This window comes from Manihot esculenta, chromosome 5 (assembly GCF_001659605.2).
Source record: "Manihot esculenta cultivar AM560-2 chromosome 5, M.esculenta_v8, whole genome shotgun sequence".
NCBI lineage: Eukaryota > Viridiplantae > Streptophyta > Magnoliopsida > Malpighiales > Euphorbiaceae > Manihot > Manihot esculenta.
The window spans coordinates 5621761-5644034 of NC_035165.2; the positions used below are offsets into that span (position 1 = coordinate 5621761).

The window sequence follows — 22274 nt, forward strand, 5'->3', positions numbered from 1 at the left end:
CTTTTCTGCAACCGGAGAAAACATGAAAGACAAAAAAAAAAGGAATTTCACATCGAGAAAATGGTATTTTTAGAAAAAATTATCACCTCTCACCTTTGACTCTTTGACCAAACGGTTTAAATGGATGGAAGGACTACGAATTTGGACGAAAGAGAAAATGAGGGACTTAAGTGTTGGATCACCAAAATAGAGGGATAAAAATGTTAATTATGTTAAATTTTATGGACTAAAAAATAATTTTTCCTATTTTAAAATTAAATATATTAAATTTTAATATATAAAAAAATTATTTATTTTTTTACTAATATGAAAAAAATTAAAATTACATTAAATGCACCTAATAAATAATCTCACTGGACACTAATTTAGAGACATTGGAAGTCTAAAATAATTATAAATCATTGTTGCAAACCATGAAGCCAAAGACTTTGTTGCACATCAAATGATTCAAATCATAAAAATTGGCTGCACGTGATGGAAAGCTAATTTAGATTATAGTAATCTTATTATATATAATTAGTGGAAGAGTTTTAAGCTTTAATCTTTAATTAATTAATTAATTGCTAATCATAGTCTTAAGCTATAATAACTTTACTAATATGTGATGCTACTTCTTACCTCCAAATATTAATACACTATCTGATGTAGACAAGAGATGATTGTGTACAAAGAGCTTTGCAGCCAGTAATTATTAGGACAACAACCCAGTAAGATGCACTCTAAAATAAATAAATATTACTCCATTTATTTTTTATTATCTATTATTTAAAATATAAAAAAATAATAAAAATTTTAAATTTTAATAATTTTCATTCTCGATTTTTTAAAATAAAATAAAGAAAATGAAATAAAGATGTTCCAGAAATAAAAGATTTGTGGCCAACTTTTGTTGACCATAGAAATGAAAGGGAATAAGGAGAAATGGGCAATGAGAGGGACGCTTGAATTAATACTGAATTAGCTTAGATGGCTCCCACTCCTTAGATTCTTTAATATATGCAATGCATCATTGATTGATTTGATTAAAATTAGGAGATAGAAGAAGGAATTAAATAAATTTTTGATGCTCTGCTTTCTTAATTGGATTTGCTAATTATTGAAAAGGGTATGAAGATTAATCAAGTAATTAGGAAAAAAAAGGTTAATGTTTATAATTCAATTATAATTAGCCATCCATTATCACTGTCTAATATGGGCGAGACCGAATTTAAGAGAAGAACGCTAACTCAAAATCCATCAAATCCCTTTAAGCTGATCGACTCAACATCTCAAGTTTTGATCCGGACACCCGGAGCAGGCGGGGTCCACCGCAAGTTCCGGTCCAATAAAAAATAGTCCAGTCCGATAATGTGATGTGAAGGAGAACAGCCTGTCCAGTTACTTTGCAGCTCTACTCGTATGTATGTCGGCGGAATTAAATGGTCGCCTAACGCGGAGAGGGGTTCTGACGCATCCGTACATACCAATTTAAGTGATAGAAACAATTGACACCGAAATAAAAAAACAATTAGACATCACTAGCAGATAAAGAAAAAATAGATAAAAAGGAGATCAACGTCTCCCTTTTCGCTCAAGTTTATACAATCACCGTAAATACTATTTTTTAAATTTCAGAACATCAGCCATCAACATTAAAAATTTTTAAAATTTTTCGTCGGTTTTTTTTTAATTATTTAAAAAATTAAAATAATTTATTTGTTAAAAAGTAAACTTCACAGTAAATTACCCATTTGAATTAAATATGGCCTCAATGCTAACAAGATCACAAATTTCTCCGGCTACTGGGTGGTATAGAGCTGTGGTTTTAGACTTTTGTAGTTTTAAAAGTTAGGTGAGTTGCTGTTAGAAAGAAAGCAATTTCCCCTATCATAGGAAGATCCTACTTTAACAGATTTGAGATCTCATTTTAGAAATTTATGCCTCAAATAGTAAAAGGTTCAATTAATTTAATCCTTGAAAACAACTTGATTTTAATTAACTAAATTTGTTGAAATTTTATCCAGATGAAAATTGATCAAATTTGAAATTAAATAATTTTATTATATTCGTGTTTTTCATTTTCTCTCAAATTTAATCAAATTTTTGTTTTATTCATTAAATTCATTTTTTAAAAAATCAACAAATAATATTTTATTCATGTTGTTCATTTTATCTCAATTTTAATCAATTTTCTGTTATAATTCATTACATTCATTCTTTAAAAATTTGACAAATAATATAATATTTTTTTAATTTTAATTAACTAATTAAAGTTACACCTTTTATAAAGAAAAAATATCAATTATCATAAATAAAATATTTAAAACATCAATTATTTACATAAATTTGAGATTGACATGAGGGAGTAGGAAGCGTGAAAATATGAGGCTGCTATTATCCTAATAAGCCAGAGATGGAAGAAGAAGAGGAAAAGTGGGGACCGCCCTAAGCCCCTCAAAAAAAAAAAAAAAAAAAAAGAACAAAAGGCTGGAGTGGGTGCACTGTCCAATCATCTGCTGTGTTTCTATCTGAATTCTGAACGGACGTTAAGATAAAAGCTAAAAGCTTTATAAAAAGCTATACAAGTCTATCACTTACCACTATGATCATCGCCTACTGCCTACTGTCGTCTCTCTTTTCTTATCTAATTTTTTAATTTAGTCCCCACTTTTTTTATAAAATTAATTTCTATTGCCCTACTTACTTCAATATTTGCATTTTTATCCACATTATCTTAAAACGACACTCGGTAAACAGAGGAAAACTGGGCGACTTTCTTCCAAGGACAAAATTTTCCGCCTTACTATTGAAGTTTTGGATCTGTTCGGCGTCGCTTTCATCGTCACATGTAATCACCGACTTACAATGGATATGTTTAATTAAACTTCAACATCGCAATTGGATTTTAATTATTTATCACGTGAGAGAAAATTTAGATTAATTAATGTGTAGATAAAAACAAAACTTCATGTTTAGCAAAAGATTAGTGGCTGGGAATAGGTCAAGCAGGCAGGGTCATAATCAAAATTAGTGTTAAATCAATCAAGAACCTAAACTGGGATTGGTTCATTTGACAAACTTTTCAAGTCTTAAAACAATCCTCCAAAAAAAAAAAAAATTAGGAATAATATCTAATCTAGAGTTTTGATTTCTCGCACAAAAAGGGGGCAAACTAATCATGCCCTGTGGCCAGTTTTTCCCAAAAAGCTTGTATTGCTGTGCAAGTTCATTCACTACATGACAAATTTAGCTCTGCATGTTTCTGTCTATTCTTTTGATTGGATTCATTACGGAGTCAAAAGTTTGCTTCAAAATTTTGTACATCCTTCATTTTCTTAATACTATAATTTTTCAACAAAAACAAAATTATAGTTCCAGAATTTTACCCATTTGAATTTTCCTTTTAAATCAATATTTTGTATTACATTACTGTAATTTAAAATCAGAGCTAAGATCCAAATGCCAATTTAATTACTATCAGTACTATAAGTGCTTTTTTTTTTAATTATATAACATAAAAACATCATATTCATATACAATATGTATTTTTTTTTATTATATAACAGAAAAATATCATATCCATATACATTTTTTCTTATATTATTTTTACCGATTATAAGATTCTGTTTTTTAATATCTATTTCTCTCCATCTCTCGATCTTTTTAAGAGTATTATTCACATTCTTCATGTAAAAGGTGCCTTTTCTCATAAGGCATCTCCAATTTGGTGCTAGCCTAACTTGAATTGACCATTTTTCTAGGAAAAGTACAGAATGTTATGGATATTATTAAAATCTCATATGCATATAAGAGAATGAACAGATAATATAGGATTATTGAGAAGCTTTTATAGGAAACAATCAATGCTCATCTCCCTCGTAGATCTGCCGATGTTATTATTAATATTGTTAATGAGTTAGCATCATTTCATTTGGTATAACAGTAACTCCCCCAATTGGGTACTGGGACCACTATTTTTGTTATTCCTCACACCAAAATTTTTTTAGCTCTTCTCTTCGACTTATCAATTCCATCTCTAGCAGGATATGAGCAGTGTGTTCATGGTCCAGATCGCCAAACTTGAGAATCCAACGGCTAGAATTTGATTGATTAAGCTGGTTTTGGACATTAATGCCAAGAGGACCACTATCCAACAAGTAAATGTGTCCAAAAAATCAGCTTGCTGAATTGCTGGGGACCAATTCTTTTGCCTTCTTTTATTGAGCCAATTATTCACGAGAAGCTGACATTGATGTCCATGGTGAAAGGCCCATCTCTATAGCCGAAGGCAGAGTGTGTATTTACATTTTTGATGAAGGAGTTCTTTCAGACGCTTGCTGGGCTGCCATTTAATGGCCACTTTTCCAGTGCACATTAGGTGTCAGGAATCACATCTTTTCTTTTTTTTTTTTTCTTGCTTATTTATTCCCTTTTGCAATTTCCTTATCATCTCATTTTCATGCAACTTGACCATTCCTCCACACCATACATATGCATCCAATCTAACAAAATTTTCTCATTAGGATTTTGGGTTTTTTCTTATAAGTGTTGATTTAGTAGTTAGTCCTAATGATTGAGTGATCGTTTGTTTGTTAATTTTGAATTTGGTCTTCATGCTATTGTCAATCTGTGGAAAAACAAAAGGGGCTTGAAAAAGACAGGTTGCGGAACTTGTTGGTTTGGACTTTAGAGACATGGACGCCCAATTCTTTGACGCCGAAGTCTATGTGTTGAGAATTGGGCCAAGCCCACTGAACCATTACACAAGAAAGGGAACCCCGTGGCTTGATGGTGGATGCAGTCACGCTGTGCAAGCGTCCCTTTGGATGCACCATAACACGAGATGGGGAACCCCAACGGTGAATTTGCCCCCACAATTTTCTTTATCATAGATTTAAAAAAAAAAAAAGCCCGAAGACATATTTTCATCTCTAAATTTTACCAAAAAATCTAATAAAATTTTAAATTTTAAAAATAGTATGACACATGCGAACTATTCACAATTATAAATAAATGCCAATATATCCTGGTGGAACAGGAGGGCCTGACAGGGTGGACCGTAGGAGACAGGGCCTGGTGTGTTTTTGGAGGACTTTGCTGATGGTTTTCGCGGCATGGTATCTTCTCAGTAAGTGAAATTCTTCTGCTTCAGTTTTGTTCATTGGATTCATTCAACCATATGAGAAGTGGAGGAAAGAAAAATAAAAGTAAATTCTTGATCAGAATTCTGTTCGCAGGATATGTCGACTCTTGTGCTGTTGTTGGTTGATGCATAGATTGATTTGGTGGAGCTGGCGCTCCATATCCAAATGTTCATCCTGCTCCTGGTGGACCACTTCCCATTGTCCTGATCCTCTGTTGATTCATTCTGTTATGGAACAACGGTTTCAGCTCTTTCATTTATTCTCCTCTTACAGTTTCTTAAACTGTCGTTTAGCCGTTGGCTTTAACTCGATCAATATTCTTCTTTAGGATCCTTGTATCCTCATCTCCACTCTAGCCAGGGCCGTGAAATGTATGGACATTTGAACCAAGCCTTCAGGCTTCAGCAACCAAATAACAATCAATTTTACAGACAGTATAAGTTGTTTGGTTTCTGGATTGCAGCCATTGCATGAAGAAGAGGGCTGAATCTCAAACGAAGGAAAAATGGCATAAGCTGACAAAACAGTTTCCTCTATCTCAACATGTCGAGTTCAGATGCTCATTAGGATACAGTTTCATAGAAAAACAAGTCCCTTCTTCCGCATCCATAAAAATTTTTCCAAGCCTATTCCTTGATATGGCAATAGACGTAATTGCCTTTTCTGCATCATATCTATAGTTGTTTTGCAATATAATTATTAACATGAATTCAACAGTACCAACAGCCATATGAACGTGTATTTAATTTTGGCAACCACACATAATTAACAAATTCTAAAATTTCAACTGTTCAACTTGGGAAGAATTTTCGAAACTACAGAATAAGTAGGAATACAACATCAAAAGCAAGTAGCAACAGTAACCTTCCACTAGGAAAACTACAAGCAAACTCATGAAACAACTCCCTGTTAACGTGTCAAGCATCTAACACTCAACGAACCAAGTGATGATGTTTGTCAGCCACAGCACAACCTACAGATTGGAGCACAGTTTGCCTCATGATACCAACAAGTTAATATATACATAGAAAATTTAAAAAAACAAAATAAAATCCTAATTCTTCATGTGCCAATTAGAAGGAAACAGATTGAACTACCCAGAAACTTTGTTGCAAGGCTCCCATGCCATACAGCACAAGACAACAAATACATGCGCAACCAACTTTTCTGGAACATTCTGAATACCTGTCAGGAAAAGTGTTGGAACTTCAATCATTTCAGAGCCAAAAAGAGCAAAGAACACTGCTAATAGACCAGGGCATAAGAATAGGGAGGGAAAGGAGGGATAGTTCAAAAAGATCAATTCAATGGAGAGGTTTAAACCAGTGTAGTCTAAAGTAATCGAAGTATGAGACCAAAAGTTACCCAAATGACTTGACAAGAAAGAAAAACTTTCAATAACCAATTGAAAGAGAATTGTTATTTTTTGATCAGGGTCGATAAGAATATAATATGTCAACACACTGCTTAAACCTTATGACCTACATCAATCTTAATTTTGGAAGTTGTTCATTTCAGTTTAAAAAAGAAAAACTACAGCAGCCATGAAGTTGAAATTAATATTTGAGAGAAATTATTACTGGAAAACGAGTTCACTGAACAAGAATGGCGTAGTTGTTCAGGACACATGACAAATGGGCAAAACAAGAAAGAAGATTTCAGAAGGTCAAGAAGAGCACAAACAGCAATCCAATATGATCAGAAAGATCTCTTCCTATGAAATTTGAAAATAGGGAGTTCTAGCAAGCCACTGGATTCACACCTGCTTGTCTGTCATTCACAGGCGATCTTAGTGTCAAAGCTACTAAGGCATATAGCGAATGCCTGGAAAGCAGAGATTGGATATTGATAATCCATGGTGAACACGTCTTTTCCCACTTTCCCAAACTGAAGAATTACATTCTCATGGTCCTGCCTGCCAACTCCATTCTCTGGAGAAGCAACCAGCTGGAAATTCTTAACTGAAGCAACTGTCACCCGTCCATTGAAGTTCAGACACCAACACTGGAGTTGTTCATGCCACCTAGGTGCCTTGTTCCTTAAGACTAGCATTCCATCGTCACAGCCTGCCAAAGGACCAGATTGGAAATTCTCTGTGCGGGTAGATTTTGATCTGAAAAATGGAAGTGAGGGAAAGGAATCCAAATTGCTATGCAAAAATTCAGTCTGTGTAGGGGCCACTCCACCAGGTTCAACAGAAGAGGCAGGGATTGCATCCATAACGCATTGCATTCTCCTTGGACCTCTAAGTATCACACAGGGTTAAACCCAGGAAATTATAAGCTCATAAAATGATAACCAACAAGATCATTTCCAACCTCCATAGAGGGGGAAGGAAGAAAGAATATTATTCACCAGAATGCTTTAAAATCTTTTTTGTTCCCTGTTGAACACAATTGTTTTTTCCCCAAAAACCAATCAAAGCATTTATGCAACACCTTCCTTACCTTGAACCTAAGACATTCAGCTCATATGAGACGTGGGCCACAGGATAGTTCCCTGCAGGGACCCTGGGGGAGACCTGTTTCATGTTAACTATCCTGGTGGAGCGACATTTAACAACTTTGGCTCCAGAATTTGGAGGCTGTGCATCATAGATGGTGAACTTGGTTCCCAGAAAATTGGATCTGTTGCAATAGAAATAAAACCAAAAAATTACACTTGCAAAAAAAAAAAAAAAGAAAGAATGAATCAGTCGCATCATCTAATAGCCGACAATACCTCAACTTTCCAATGTATGTGCTACTCCCCCTGGACACGTCATCACAATTTAAAGAGATGATGTAATCTGTGCAAGTAGGCCGTCGGCACCTCCGTGCAGCAAGAAGAAACTTACCATCATCGTTTGATGCTGCCATTATAGCATATAAAAACAATAAAACACTAACAGCAAAAACAGAAGCCCCAAATCAAAGCATATAAAAACAATAATAAACTAACAGCAAAAACAGAAGCCCCAAATCAAACAGAAACCTAGTCATCTCCAAAATTTATTAAGAGGGAAACTAACCCTCTGAAAAATCTTAATCAATTGATCACATCAGCATTAATCTCCACAAATAGGCAGTGATAAAATAACATCAATGGTTGGAGATGTATACAATTGAAGAAAACAAAGACTTAGGTATTCACCTTGATTTAAGCTGAGGTAAAGATAATATGTTTGGTGGTTACGATTCCGTTTGATGTAGCACTGGAGGAGGGAGTCCCTTGGACCAGGCTGCAAAAGAAAACACCAAGAGCACTGAAATTAGCTGTAATGTAAAAAACGCAAATGCATTAGGTCTTAGATCTTAACAGAAGTTAAATTTTACGTTTGCAATATAAACAAAAGAGAGAGATGTCTCCAAATAGTTTCTATTCATGCCATTATAGAAAACTCGAAAAAGCCAAAAATTTCACAACTACAAACAGGAACGTGATGATCTTTGAAAGAATATCAACTGACAATAACCTTATTATAGCATAACTCAACAACCCACTTCCACTGATGACAACAAGCCAAACAGAATAACAATTTCGAAGCCAAATAAAAAGCAAGTATTCCTCATATAAGTGGGAAAAAAGGTGAGACCTTCACATGTAATTGTTGAAATTTTGCAGAGTGAGTGAAGACAATGACGCAATTTCACTGCATTAAAATTACTAGTAGAGCTACAATCTGGCTGAGATTTTCATCACGGGAAGAGTCAAATAACCACAACTATTATACAGCTAAATATAACGATTTGGAACGACTAGCATTATCCAAATTGTTAGTTACGTTTCTAGATTCCACTACTCTAGCAAAACACATAAATAACAGAAAATAAAACATAGTTAAAACATGAATGAGGGCCAGTAACAAACCTGTTTCAAGGAGATTGGGAATGTCAACTTGCCCGAATCTTCCAGGGTTTTCACAATTTCTTTCATAATTTCTCTCCAATTTCTGCACACACCGGCACAAGCAACCACATTTTTCCGGGATGGCCAAGTAGTTTCAGATGCCTCGATTCTCGTTAGCACATCCCTCAAAAGCTCAGGCGGCATGTTAGCCCAGCAGCTCTGCTCAAATGCATCAACGGGCACGAAAGAGGTGTCCTGGACCACTCTGTGCGACCTCGATCGCATCCCAGAACCAAATTTCACATCGAACCCTTTTCTAGACATGCTCCCAAAGTCACCCCTCATGTCCTGAAGGATGCTCTTGAAAGACATCTTCGCCCCCTTAAATTTTCAACTCTGGAGGACCTAGAAAACACACACACTCACAAGAAAAACAATAATAATAATAATTTTTTAAAACATCTGGAAATAGCCGATCCTCTGAAAATACTTATTGCCCTCACATTTACATCCAAAAAGACCTGTTCTTAACTGTAATACAGAAGCTGATGTTCACTGATCAACAATACCCAGAAACCTCAGAAGCTAAAAGTATACACTTTCGACGGAAGCGAGTACCATATCCACTAATTCATCTCCAAAAATGTGAAGATCAATTATAAATCATATTCAAAAGGGGGTAGGGGAGTTAACACAGCCCTAATACACAGATTCAGATCTACAGTTCCATAATCGAAGAATCAGCACATTGAAATAAAATCAATCCTCCACAATCACAATCTCCAATAAGTTAATGAAGTGTGCAGATGTTGGGATAAGCAAACCTCAGAAGGGTGCAAATGGATCTGAGGGGAAGAAAAATGGGAACTTGGGATGGGGCCATGAGAGGCATTGCTGTGAAAGCTAGGGCCAGGGGTCAAGTAAGAAAGCAATGGCGGAGGTATGCGCTGTGATATGCGTCTGTACTAGGGTCAGGGGTGAGGCCAGGGAGACCAGAATTTGCTCTACATGTGTCCCACTTTCCCTTATCCAATGTTGCATTGCATCGTCTGGGAGGCCGGATCTGGGTCAGGGTTTCTAAACGGGTCACCACAAACATTTGGGGGCTAAATTTGAGCATTTTTTTTTTAAATATTTTTTTTAATTTTTAAAAATTTTTAAAATTTCAATTTAATTTTTATTAAACTCCACCTTATATAATTATAAATTTATAAATTAATGTAAATTAAAAACAATTTTTCCCTCCTACGGTTTATCTTTTATTTTTATTTTCTCTCCACCACCTTAACATCATCAATTATTATTATAAATTTATAATTTATTATCTAAAAATATTTTTGAATTTTTATTATTAAAATATTATTTCATAAAAAATAGAATAATAATTATATAAAATCTATTCCACTATAAATATGTATAAAATTATATAAATTACTATTTAAAATTTATTCATTAGCATTTAAAATAAAATGATAATTAATTAATGATTTTATTATTAAAATAATTTATACAGATTTAAAATACAAAAATATTAAATTATATTTAAAGTAAATTAATAAATAATTTACTAGGCAAACAACTTCTCTTTTTGTTTGTAATTTAATATTCAAAAGTATTTTTATATAAAATATTGTCTAAAAAATATTTATTAATATTTAAAATAAAATTATAATTAATACTTTAAATTATTAATAAAATATTTCAGTGTAAATTTAAAAATATAATATAAAAATATTAAATCAAATTATTAAAATAAAGTAATAAATGATTAAAAATTTGTGTGTGTAAATATAATTTTCCATTTGATATATTAAGACAAATGTTATTGTGACACAAATATTCTTAGACTTTAATTATCCTTAGGTCATTCAGTTTTAAAAAATTTATTAATTTATCTTTTTTGAAATGGATTAATTTATTTGTATAAAATTTAATCAAAGTCTTTTTTTATTTTTAATTAATTAATTATTCTGTTAAAATGTTTTTTTATAATTATATAAATTTCTAAAATTATTGCATCGACCCATAACCATTTAAAAAGTAAAATATTTTTAGTGAATATTTATTTTATTTTATTAAAATATTTTAATAAATTATGTTAGCAATTGAATAAATATCACAAATGTTTCTTAAATTTAATTTTTGATATTTTAAGTAAATTATTATAAATTATTGAGTAGTTTGGCTAATACAAACATTAGCATGATAGATAACTAGTTGCATTTCAAGATGATTACAATCCTTTTAATTTAATTCAATAATTATTGGGACAAACTAATAAACATTCTTCTAAAAATTTAAGCATCTAATAATAAAATTCAGTTAAGCAACGGTCCTCCTATACCCTTGTATTCATGTACATGATCACTTACTTTAAAGAATCGCACGAACTAATTCGATTTAAAATCAAACTGAATCAAATAAATTAAAATTTTTAATTTTAGTATTTATAAAAATTAAATTAAATCAAATCGATTTTAAATATAATCGAACTAAATCGAATCAACTTGATTCAATTCAATTTGATTTGATTAATTGAATTTTTTAATAGATTTTTTTTATCTTTTACATCTTATTTTTAATATTTTAAAATTTAATTAAAATATTTCAAATTTTACTATGATTTAATTTTTTTATTTTATAAAAAATAATATATTATTATTATTATTATCGGTTTGATTTTTTTAATTTTTTATTAAAATTAAACTAAATTAAAATAATTAAAATTTTTAAAATTAAAAAATATATCAATTTAAAATAAATAAAAAATAAATTAAATTTATAAATTAATTTAATTTAATCAATTTTTTCAATTTAATCGGTTATCCTAATGTAATGTATCGGGCTTCGTAGCTGAAATTCCCCTTCACAATTCAATATGGCCACCACAATAACCACGTTGTTCCCCATTATTATTGGCAGAATTTTGATGATGCCATCATGCAATCCCGTGTTCTTCCATAGAGGATATGCACCATAAAATTCTAATTAGTGCTTATATTTTTTTCTTGACTTGCAAAAACAAGCGTTTGCCTCACATGATTGCTACTTCTGGCAAAACTTTATCAGAGTAAGAAATGTTAATACGATAATTACTATTACCGTCAATTTAGTAATAATAAATTTCTCAGCTAAAATTTAACTAATATATATAATATTATTTATTATTTAATTTAAATATGTCAAAATTAATAAAAATATGGTGTGACATATCTATATTTAAAATACATGAATACATGTTTTTTTTAAAAAAAATCTAAGTCATTATATGGACATAGTTTCTATTTTCAAGAGTTATAAAATGAAATGAAAACGGGTTTATTTTTTAATCGGGTTTAGTGGTTCAACTTACTCAATAAATGTCTGAAAAGAAATTACTTAATAAATATTATTGTTATTATTTTTAGATTCCACTATTTAACTTATTTTCAACCGACTAATCTTTTCAAGTATTTCAAATATAGAAAATATAAAAAAAATATTTTAGATAAAATGACCCGATATTATCGGCACTGTAAAAAGACTGCTATTGGATGTTGGGCAACATGTTATGAGAAATTTTGGGAAATTGAAATGGGAAAGAAGGAAGGTGACGTGGCATTTCGACCGTTGCAAACAGGGAATTTTTAAGTCCCGCGAGACGCTCCCCGACCCGCTTGATTCGATTTCGATGAGCTCTGCTTCTGAGCTATGGCCATTGGATTTGGACTGATTACCTGAAGCCACATCCACCTCAACTCTCGATTCCTACACGTGCCTTTTTCCTATTGGTCCTACACACTATAAAATACCGGAAAGAAAGAGACAAGGAGATTGGGAACTCCGAGAAATTATACTATTTTAATTAGTTTAAACATCCCTCCATCACGGCACTCGTCCTGCTTCCACACAGCATAATAGCAAATTCAAGCACCGAGAAGGAGAGGTAGAGGGAGAGGGAGAGAGAGAGAGAGAGGGAGAGGGAGAGTTCCGTTATAGTATATCGGTGGAAAAAAGGAAGACCACTCAGGTATGTTCTCCAGTTTCTGTGATTTCTGCACTTTTTTTGGCTAATTAACCTTTGATTCCCTCTTATGGTGATGGAACTTGCAGCTTCAAATATGGTTTCTCTTTTTCTTCCTTAATTTGCTGCGGATTTGCCGTCTGTTGTTTTTTCTTTTGCTTTTCAATTTTGGTAAACATTCTTCATTTTGAGCAGGTGATTTGGCGTTTTCAAATTTGCACTTCCCTTTCCCTCTATGGTTTAGTGCATAAAATTACTAAACTGACCCCGATATTTTATACTGCTTCTCCTACGCTAGATGACTAAATCTGTCTTTTTATACCATTTTTGTCCCCATCAATAAGACAATAACACCAAGCGGTAACGTTCGTCGTTCTGTAGGTTCGCTGTGGATTTTGGACTCTTGTATTTTATGTGGCCACAAGTTAAAATTCGTTGATTTTGAGCTGTGTTCTTTTGATTTAGGTATAGAAGAGAGTAACCAAGGAGAGACATAGAAAATGGTGGAGATGCTGAAGAAGGATACGTCGTATTGGTGGTGGTTTGACAGTCACCAAAGCTCCAGACGCTCTCCGTGGCTACAATCTACTCTTGGCGGTGAAAGGATTTTCTAATCAATCTCTTTTTTCTTTCCTTTTATTTATATCTGATTTTCTCGTTCTCGTTTGAGTTCTTCCTTTTTTGTGCGGGTTCTGGAAAAGATGGGTCACTTTCTCTTGATTCTTGACCATTTGGTAATTAGGAGTATGTGTTTTTAAAGATCTCCAAGGTTTTGATCGTTTCCTTATACAACCTTTTTTATTAAAAAGAAAAAAAAACAAATTCCTTTCTTTTCAGTGAAATTCTAGTGAGGAATTGACTTACAAGGAATTAGCTAGTAAAGAATGGTTGTTACCTTTTGTGGGGGAGAGGGGTAGACGACTTCTAACATATATTAGATTTTAAGATGTGTACTTGTCCAGAACTGTTAGCATATTCTGCACCTTCATGGACTCTTTGAGAAACCGTAGTCGTGAAAAAAATCGGGAAAATAGTATTATTCAGAAAGTTTAGTAAGAAGAAATTCCAAGAAATAGTCGTCTTCTCTTTGTTGTGTAGGAAAGATACGCTTGTGGTGTTAGAGGAAGGTCTTGCCAAGGACGGTGTGATATTTTATCATGCCCCTTTTCGTTCTTTTCCTTGGTTCTTTTGGTTGGATATAACAAAAGAGGAATAGACCTCTATTTGCAGCGTTACCATTTGAGTGCCAGGGTAACTAACTAGCAGTAATGTTCACATCATTTCTCAAATTGTTGAGAGAAAAGAAGAGCTGATATTGGAGGGGTCCACATTGTAAACTGGTAGTATTAAATGAGAGGGATAGCAATAGCAATTGAGACCACAATTATATATATTGACATGGAGAACCTCAAGTTCATTACCCTGAGGATCATAACTTATCTCATTGCCGCTACTTCTGAGGATGATCTATGGCAAGTGATTTGGTAATTACGAATGAACTTTTAATGTGAGTGAGAATGCTGGTTTTATGCCTAGTGGTCCTTAATATAGAGATATAGAGGTCACAGGAAGCTGCGCCAGCTGTTGTTATCTTTATGTAGAAAGTTTTAGGAATGATATCTGAAGATTCATTCGTTTTTTTAAGTTCTAAAAGGCTCTCGTTATAGCCTAATAATGTGCCAAACGCATTTGTATTTAGTTAAATGTAAAGCAACCCATCTCAAGCACAAAATGTAGACTCCATAAGGACCCACATTATTCCTTTGCCAGCATGGACCCTTTTGATAAACTAAATAATGCTTCTTTTTCTTTCTTTTTTTTCCCCTTAATTTTTTTTATTCTTGCTAAATCAACCTGGGATATTGATGGTTGGATAAAACTGGATAAGAATTTTTTTTCCGCATGATACTTGAAGTAGTTATGAGTTGTAACCGTAAATAACAGGGATATTTTGGTATCAGCGACTTTGAAGGATTGAATTTGCAGTTGGTAGCACCCTTAATTGTAGACAACTATAATAATATTCTAAATTAGTTGCTCTTGCATTTTATTACAACGCAACCTTCCATGGCATCAATTGTGAACTCTTGGGATTTGATCTCTTGCAGTTCAGTTGTTCTGGGATTTACTAATTTTCTGAATTTTTGTGATCTTCTATTTCTAGCTATATGATTGATTTGGGTAGTTAACAATCTATTTTCTGCCATGTCAGAGCTGGACAGGAAGACAAAGGCAATGCTGAAATTGATAGAGGAAGATGCAGATTCATTTGCGCAGCTTGCAGAGATGTATTACAAGAAGCGGCCAGAGCTTATTAGTATGGTTGAAGATTTTTACAGGACACATCGAGCATTAGCAGAGCGATATGATCAACTTAAGTCTGACTCTGGAAACCGTCATCTAGCAATGTTGGGGTCCCAAGTTTCAACCAAATATCAACTGCAGAAGTTCATGAATGGAATGGATCAAACCTATGACAACCATTCTGAAACTTATGACTCGGAGGACGCTGCTGAATCTGAAGTTGAAGATCCTGAACCGATAGAGGAAACTGAACTTGATGAAGGAATGGGGGAGGTTGAGGAACCTGAACATGGAATGGAAAATAGTGAAGTTGAAAGTTCAGGTGCAATCTGCAATGATGAAGTGATGAAATTGAAGGAAGAAATAGAAAGACTCAAGGAAGAGAACAAGATTCAGAGGGAACAGCTTTTGCAGAAAGATGAAGAGAAGAGAGAGGTTATAAGACAGCTCAGTTTGGCAATGGAAGTACTTAAGCTAGAAAATATGCAGCTCAGAAAGTGTGTAGCTAGAGAGACGCCCAAGAAAATGAGCATTTTTGAGTTAGAGAGGTTGAAGGAAGTATTTTCAAGGAAGCTATTCAATGGGTGTTCAAAATCTCGTGGGACTATACTAGCTCTTTAGACATGGGTTGCAGCCAGCATGTTGTTTGTAGAGACAGTTCAACCAACAAGTAGTTTATAGAGACAGTTCATATCTAGAAGAGAATGTAAAATCAATTGTTGTTCTTTTCAGCTCAATATAGGAAGTAAACATACATTGTTGTTCTTTTCAGGTCAAATATAGGATACGTAAACATACAGCAGCTTTGAACTCTATTTAGGAAGCAAATGTAGGAGTAAAATTATAATAAAGCATGCCAAAATTACCAATTATTGTCATTACTCTTATGCAATCTTGATTCAATTTATTCAAAGATAACCTAATTCAGTTTTTCTTCTCCTGTGTACCCTTGTTTCATGGAAGAGAATTGTTCCAATCTTGGATAAAGTTTTCTCTGGTGAAGATGCTGGTTAATCATTTTTACTGGGGACTGAAACCAGCTTCTTACCAGAATACTATGTCAGATATTGGTATATTTATAATTTAGATGAGGATCAAGGAAACGAAAATATAAGAATGGAGAAAGCAACTTTATTTATTTAATATTTTTTAAGACAAATATCCTATCACAGAGTTACAACAATGCCACCCACACTCTCTTTCTCGCCCAACATCACAATATGGCATTACTATATACTGCAAAAAGAAATCAACAAAAAATAAGAGAGTGTTCCACTAGCAACAATAATGGAACTGCCACCAACAGTACCTCACAAAGCAGAAAGCTGCATGAAGCAAAACCCCAGAAAGCCAAGAAAGCATACAGCTAGATTTAGAGGTCCTGGTGAACTTAGAGAAGTAGCAGCAGAATCTGGTAAAGCCCCAGATGGTGACATTGCAAACACAGGCCCTGCAGCTGGCTCAATAAGATCTGGATTCGGAGGACTTGGGCTTGAAGGAATAGTGGGGAGTGATGACTCTGCTGGAGAAGGCACTCCAGCTCCAGTTGTGGGGAACACAGGCTCAATGTCTGGTGATAAACTTGGTGGGGAGGATAAGGGAGCTTCAGGCAAGAATGCGGGTGCTGCTGATATAGTTGAGAACTGTACATGTACTCGAGATGTAAAAGCTGGAGAAGAAAAATAGGCCATGAAAACCATGAAAGTTGCGAAGAATGACCAAAAGGAAGCCATTAATAATGATGATGAAATCAATTCACCTATTGTGAACTTCAATAAATGTGCAGAGAAAGAGAGGGAGAAGAGAGAGAGAAAGTTATTATGGAGGAATTTTGAGGAGGTTCCTGATTTAGGCTTAAAGGGTCTTTAGTGGGAAGTGCTGGTGGGCACTCAGTGCTAAGTGGCAAATGCTTATTGGGAATTGATTTTGTGAAGACAGCTCTGCATTTTGGCTATAGGACAAGATATATATGCAATTGTAAACAGGATCACATGATGGTTGTATGCCTTTTATCCTTTTCTGGTCCGTGAAATTCCATAATTGAGAAGAAAATTCGCAGCACATGTAGTTGAATGGATGCAAAATATTATAATAACTAGATGATTTTGTTTTGGTTGCATGCTAATCCGTGATTTACCGTGACATTTACTACGTGGGATCATTGTTCTCTTGCGAACCTGTGACCCCCAAATTATGTGAATCTAACAAATACCCTGTTAGTAATTTTTACATCTAATCATAGACTTTCTATTTTATAATACTCTGACTGAGGTTATTGAGCTTACCTAGGTGTCTGTCCATTGTTAGAAAATTGATGCTAACCAGAATACCAGAAGTGAAAGCAACAATGTGGTCATTGATTCATGTGTTAGACATCCGCTTTCAGCTAGCTAACCAATCATTAGTTCTATTTTTGTCCAGCAACTATGCAACATTAATGAAGAAAAAGAAGGTTAGAGATTAATGGGTTAATTAATTTTTATATCATTAATTACTCAATCCAATGTTCTGTCATATCAGAAATCATAAAGGCCAAAGGAATCAATAATTACTCAATCCAATTGATCATATGCCCTCCACTATTCATTTCTTGCGATTTTATGATAACTGGAGCCCAGTGGTGAGGGCAGGAGGCAACATTTACTTGTGCTCTGAGATCAATAATTTAGTAGCATTTCCAAAAATATTAAGGATTTATGGGTTATAATTTAATTTTAAAGAGATATTTTTGATTTTGACATAAATTAATTGTAGTATGGCCACCAATAGTGGTGACCAAAGTCGATGGGAGAATGATGGATGACGCCTACACCATTATGGCTTTTGGACCTCATCAAAATTTTACAAACAGCACTGACCCGTTTCACTGTGTTTTACTGTTTTCAGATTCGTTGATGGGCAAATTTGGTGCAGTGAAGGAGCCAAAAACATTTATTAATTCTTGATTTTTTAAAGATTTCACATGGACTGGACCACTTTCACTTGTTTTTTTTTTGTCACAATTGGTACCACTTTTAAAAGAGTATTGTCTGGATTTTCAATAATAATAATAATAATAAAGGTTACCATTCAATTATAATTCAAAAATCTCCCAAACTACTAACCCTTCAGGGAAAAATTAAAAGAAAAAAAAAAGAAATAGAATGAAAAGCACTGCTAGTACCAAAAAGGCAAAAGCATTCACAAAATTCATATACATTTGTTACGGACGAATATTCAGTGTGTGCACATAAATAATTTGAATGGTCAAGGATTAAGCAGTATGAGCCTTGGTTTGCTCCTGATCTGACGCTTGGTCGAACCCCATGGCCACCTTAGTAATTTTAAACTAAACCATTGATGGCTCGATTTTCAGGGCTGACTCGAGACTCCAGAGCCAGTGGTGAATTTTATTCTAGCTCTATAATCAAACAATAAAAGAAGACAAAGTGGAGAATAAAAGAGAAAAACAAAAATATTCCAATTTAAATATTGCTTGTGAGCAAATGTATGTTGCAAAAAGAAAGTGAAGAAACTGATAAATGCAAGCATATTTAGGTGAGTTGTAAACATTAGAGGCGAGAAATCACATGCAATTCCTTCAGTAACAAACGCCACTCTTACACCAATTCACAGAGTGCATGTACTGAACATTCCACGCTTGTGAGATATAGAGAGGATTGATACCTGCAGCTTTGTTCCTACTTTGAAAGTGATTGCTTCTTTGGCTATCCTCCATGTACTTTATCATTACAGTAAAGCCACCCTTTTCAATGGAGAAATAAAATGAAAAAGGGAAGCGTGGATTGCTCTGAGGTAAATAACCAGGAATAAAAGGAGAAATTGCTTTCTCATGAAAAACAGACTTTATAAGAAGCTCAGAAAGTGAAGGATATTTTGGGCTACACTCAGTAATACAATAGGTCCACCAGTTAGAAAGAATGGGTGTGAATTGTCTTCAATCTGAATCCTTTTGCCTGGAATCATTGGAATCCGAGATTAATTGTTCATGTGTCCTTGTCAAACCCTGCATGGTTAGTGGAACTACTGTTCTTCTTAACTTTCTTCTGGAAGAACAGTTGCAACTACTACTTGTTTTATGAACAATTAGGAAATTCGAAAAAAATCAATTAATAAAAATATTTCTCTAAGTAAATGAAAAATTAAATCATTTTTAAAGAGATTAATTATTCTTCCATTTTTTGAACTTTGAGAATATTTTAAAAACTACTAGATTTTTATATAAATTTTATTAACTTTTAAGTTATTAAAATTTACTTCTTTCTCTTCGTGAAGAGCGGTTTTTTATTTCCTCTGTTTTCCATTTTTCCTTAGAGCACTAGACCCTTCCTTTGCCTCACTGTTAGCTTTACCGTGCCTCTTCGAGCATGGGGAAAGCCTCCTTCTCTCTACTTGGCAATGAATCTCCCTCCCCACTCTCGGGTTGGAGTATAAATACCTTTTGATTTTGTTTTTTTGGCTGCTGGGTTTAATCTAAAAAGCTTTTATGGTTGAGTTGCTTCTTTACGTTTGTTTGCTATGATTTTCCTCCTCCTTTGATGGTTTGTTTTTGTAGGAAGCTCAAGATCTCACATCCTATGATGCTCTCTTTTGGATAGATGGAAGAGTGAAGAAAGCTATTATTGCTGGTGGTAGCTCATGGGGCGAGATCCATTTGGAAGTTGCGAATGAGATCGTCTAAGAGCATTCCACCAACACTTCTTTTTCATCGAGTTTTGATCTAGGTATCTTGGTTGCTTAGTTTCCCTTGCATGCATCTGTATTTATAAGGTTCATGGATAACTTTTAGTTTCAGCTCTAGTTTTGATGACTTGTTTGGAGATTCTCATCAAGATGTTACTCCTTTATGATTATCGACGAAGAAATCCTTTGTTGTTTTTGGTGGCAGTCTATCATGAGTTAAACTTGTCGACAGAGAACTAATCAAATCAAATGCTTCTATTTCTCAAAGATAATAAGTGGTCGGTACCCTATATTGTTTTCTTGTGTCTACTGGTGGAAAAATTGGGGAGGGTTACATCTTTTCCTTGTGTTAATAAGACTGGATTAGTTAATTATCATGGCTGATTGCAGTCTCCTGTACACAAATATGCTCTTCCTAACCCAAAAGATAGAAATGGAAATTGGTTAAACATCTAATTAGGAAAAACTTATCCCAGCCAAAGAGAAGGGGAAAAAAAGTAAAAGTGGGAATTGCCTTACTGGGCTCTGATGAAATGAGCAAGAAGCTCTGGCATATCTGAAATGCAAATATAATGCACTCCCCTTGGTCAATGAATACAGGACTACCACTGTTACCTAAAATCTAGTGGGTATAACTATAAGCAGTGGCTATCACAAAAATATGACATTATACCTCAATAACAAGAGAACGAGAAAGAGAGAGAGAACTGTCATTATGAGGAATCCAAATATAAGCAATATCCATAAACTACAATCGTTTTAACACGGAGTAGAAAATTGAAAATAGAACATGTACTAACCAGAATTTATTGCAGCATGAATTTCAATGCTCAACAAGTAAGATGATCCATGAGCATACAATGCAACCTGAAGCTGCAAACAACACGGTATAGTGAATTTATTCAAATATGCTGCTCAAAGAAAATTACAAGTATATCAAATAATCACATGTGATACGTTTCTAATAAGTCATGGGCTTCAAAGTGGAACAGCAGAGTATGGGTGCAGTAAACATAGACAAGTAAAAGAATCGAGATCTTTACTTTAGCAAAGCGCAACTCATCCAAAAGAAACAGAATGGAGTCTTCTAACTTCTGAAGAAAAAAAACTCATGCATACATCTCACCTTATACACGCACATTAACGTCAGTCTAGGTGGGAATTTCTCCGGTACTTAGCTAAGAACACTTTCTTTCGTTCATCCTCAGCGCAGAGCTAAACTTTGGATGAAACACTAATGACGAAAGATTCACCAAAGACGGAAAATTAATTTTAACCGGATAATCACATTCAGCTAGCCATTCACCTATCTAAATTTGGTAAAACAGCATAAACCAGATAAGAAGAAGAAAACCTTCAAAAATACCTAACCAAAGGCTAAAATTTTAAAAATTATCTGCATCCAAGAGTACATGACTTGTGCAAAGAAGACACGAGACAGGCAGGCATCCAAACCAGTGAAAACACCAAAGCCGAACGCTGGCAAGCAGACATGAAAAAAGCCCCAAGAAAGGGATGATTTGGGCAGCTCCTCTTATCAATTAGAGAACTGAACTCAAATTTATTTACTAATTTCACCTTGACAACCTCATTTAGAAAAGCCGACTCTTAACATAAACAAAAACTCATTATGAAAGTACAGTTATTAGTTGCTAATTAATCAAGCAAAACAACTGCACTGAAAATAATGCAATCAGTCAGGATCACACCTTATGCTCCTTCAAATCTAAGTGAAACTCCTTGTGTTTTTTTTTTTTTTTCCTTGGCGTTGGAGACGACTTATAAGCCATTGACTGAGCTTTCCTCGTCTCTCCTCCATTGCCAACTGAACAGTACCTATGATCATTGATTTCCCTGGTGTCTTCTCCCATGCACCTTTTCTCTAAATGTACCAAATGAACAACATAATCGGATAACAGGAGGAAATTGAACTAAAAACGAAAAAAGAGAGGGATTAGAGTAGAAATGTCCTTATCAGTGGACAAAGAGACTTATCGACGGGCACCGTTCGTGGTTTGAACAAAAAAGTGTTTCTGGAGAATAATTAAGAATTAATAGATAATTAAAATGGAAGATTATTCTTATTGCTTGATTACTACTATTTATACACAAGTGAGTTAACTGCCGCTCAGCTCAACCAACCAACCAGTTTCTTTTGATTATAACAATTTACTAATGATCTAACTAATTCTTCCGGACTAATATTCTTTTCGTAGCTAAAATAAATAGTCTTTTAACTTCTACGGCTCCCCTCAAGATGGAATTGGGATAAATCAACCAACCCCATCTTGAATAATAGGAATGAGAAAACGTGTTGAGATAGGGGCTTGGTA

At 34.0% G+C, this 22274-nt stretch overlaps 3 protein-coding genes and 1 long non-coding RNA gene across 9 annotated transcripts; 2 read left to right on the forward strand and 2 right to left on the reverse strand.

Annotated features, from left to right (window-relative positions):
• Positions 1-5885: 5885 nt before the first annotated feature.
• LOC110615628 (tubby-like F-box protein 3) lies at positions 5886-9970 on the reverse strand. Of its 2 annotated transcripts, XR_002488032.2 has the most exons (7): positions 8973-9970; positions 8256-8343; positions 7845-7974; positions 7571-7750; positions 6886-7368; positions 6221-6308; positions 5886-6096 (listed from the first exon to the last, which is right to left on the reverse strand). XR_002488032.2 is itself a non-coding variant. In XM_021757612.2 (6 exons), exons 1-5 carry the CDS (start codon positions 9321-9323, stop codon positions 6897-6899), a joined length of 1221 nt encoding a protein of 406 aa, XP_021613304.1. In that variant the 5' UTR covers positions 9324-9970; the 3' UTR covers positions 5886-6308; positions 6886-6896. The 2 variants fall into 2 exon arrangements, 1 of the variants encoding a protein (XP_021613304.1); XM_021757612.2 differs by having other exon boundaries at positions 5886-6308.
• Positions 9971-12757: 2787 nt separating this feature from the next.
• LOC110615618 (protein NETWORKED 3C) lies at positions 12758-16136 on the forward strand. 5 transcript variants are annotated; one of them, XM_043956751.1, is made up of 3 exons: positions 12760-12960; positions 13150-13551; positions 15167-16136. In XM_043956751.1, exons 2-3 carry the CDS (start codon positions 13455-13457, stop codon positions 15877-15879), a joined length of 810 nt encoding a protein of 269 aa, XP_043812686.1. In that variant the 5' UTR covers positions 12760-12960; positions 13150-13454; the 3' UTR covers positions 15880-16136. The 5 variants fall into 5 exon arrangements, with proteins under 5 accessions (XP_043812687.1, XP_043812686.1, XP_021613285.1 ...); XM_021757593.2 differs by having other exon boundaries at positions 13420-13551; XM_021757596.2 differs by lacking the exon at positions 12760-12960 and having other exon boundaries at positions 12974-13335; positions 13420-13551.
• A 231-nt stretch (positions 16137-16367) lies between these two features.
• Positions 16368-17226, reverse strand: LOC110615619 (classical arabinogalactan protein 26). The gene has a single exon (XM_021757597.1). The coding sequence runs from the start codon at positions 16989-16991 to the stop codon at positions 16569-16571; it is 423 nt and encodes a 140-aa protein (XP_021613289.1). The 5' UTR covers positions 16992-17226; the 3' UTR covers positions 16368-16568.
• A 1399-nt stretch (positions 17227-18625) lies between these two features.
• On the forward strand, positions 18626-20145 carry LOC110614940. The gene is made up of 2 exons (XR_002487867.2): positions 18626-19271; positions 19814-20145. It is a non-coding gene; the product is annotated as an uncharacterized LOC110614940 (long non-coding RNA).
• The last annotated feature ends 2129 nt before the right edge of the window (positions 20146-22274 follow it).

What these genes read in the sequence shown, in the direction of transcription:
- LOC110615628 (XM_021757612.2), bottom strand. Translation starts at nt 9,323, where the DNA reads ATGTCTTTCAAGAGCATCCTTCAGGACATGAGGGGTGACTTTGGGAGC. An exon ending in ACATACATTGGAAAGTTGAG is followed by an intron (nt 7,751 to 7,844) that starts GTATTGTCGGCT and finishes CTATTGCAACAG; the next exon opens with ATCCAATTTTCTGGGAACCA. An exon ending in CTGAATGTCTTAGGTTCAAG is followed by an intron (nt 7,369 to 7,570) that starts GTAAGGAAGGTG and finishes TGTGATACTTAG; the next exon opens with AGGTCCAAGGAGAATGCAAT.
- LOC110615618 (XM_043956751.1), top strand. Translation starts at nt 13,455, where the DNA reads ATGGTGGAGATGCTGAAGAAGGATACGTCGTATTGGTGGTGGTTTGAC. An exon ending in GCTACAATCTACTCTTGGCG is followed by an intron (nt 13,552 to 15,166) that starts GTGAAAGGATTT and finishes CTGCCATGTCAG; the next exon opens with AGCTGGACAGGAAGACAAAG.
- LOC110615619 (XM_021757597.1), bottom strand. Translation starts at nt 16,991, where the DNA reads ATGGCTTCCTTTTGGTCATTCTTCGCAACTTTCATGGTTTTCATGGCC.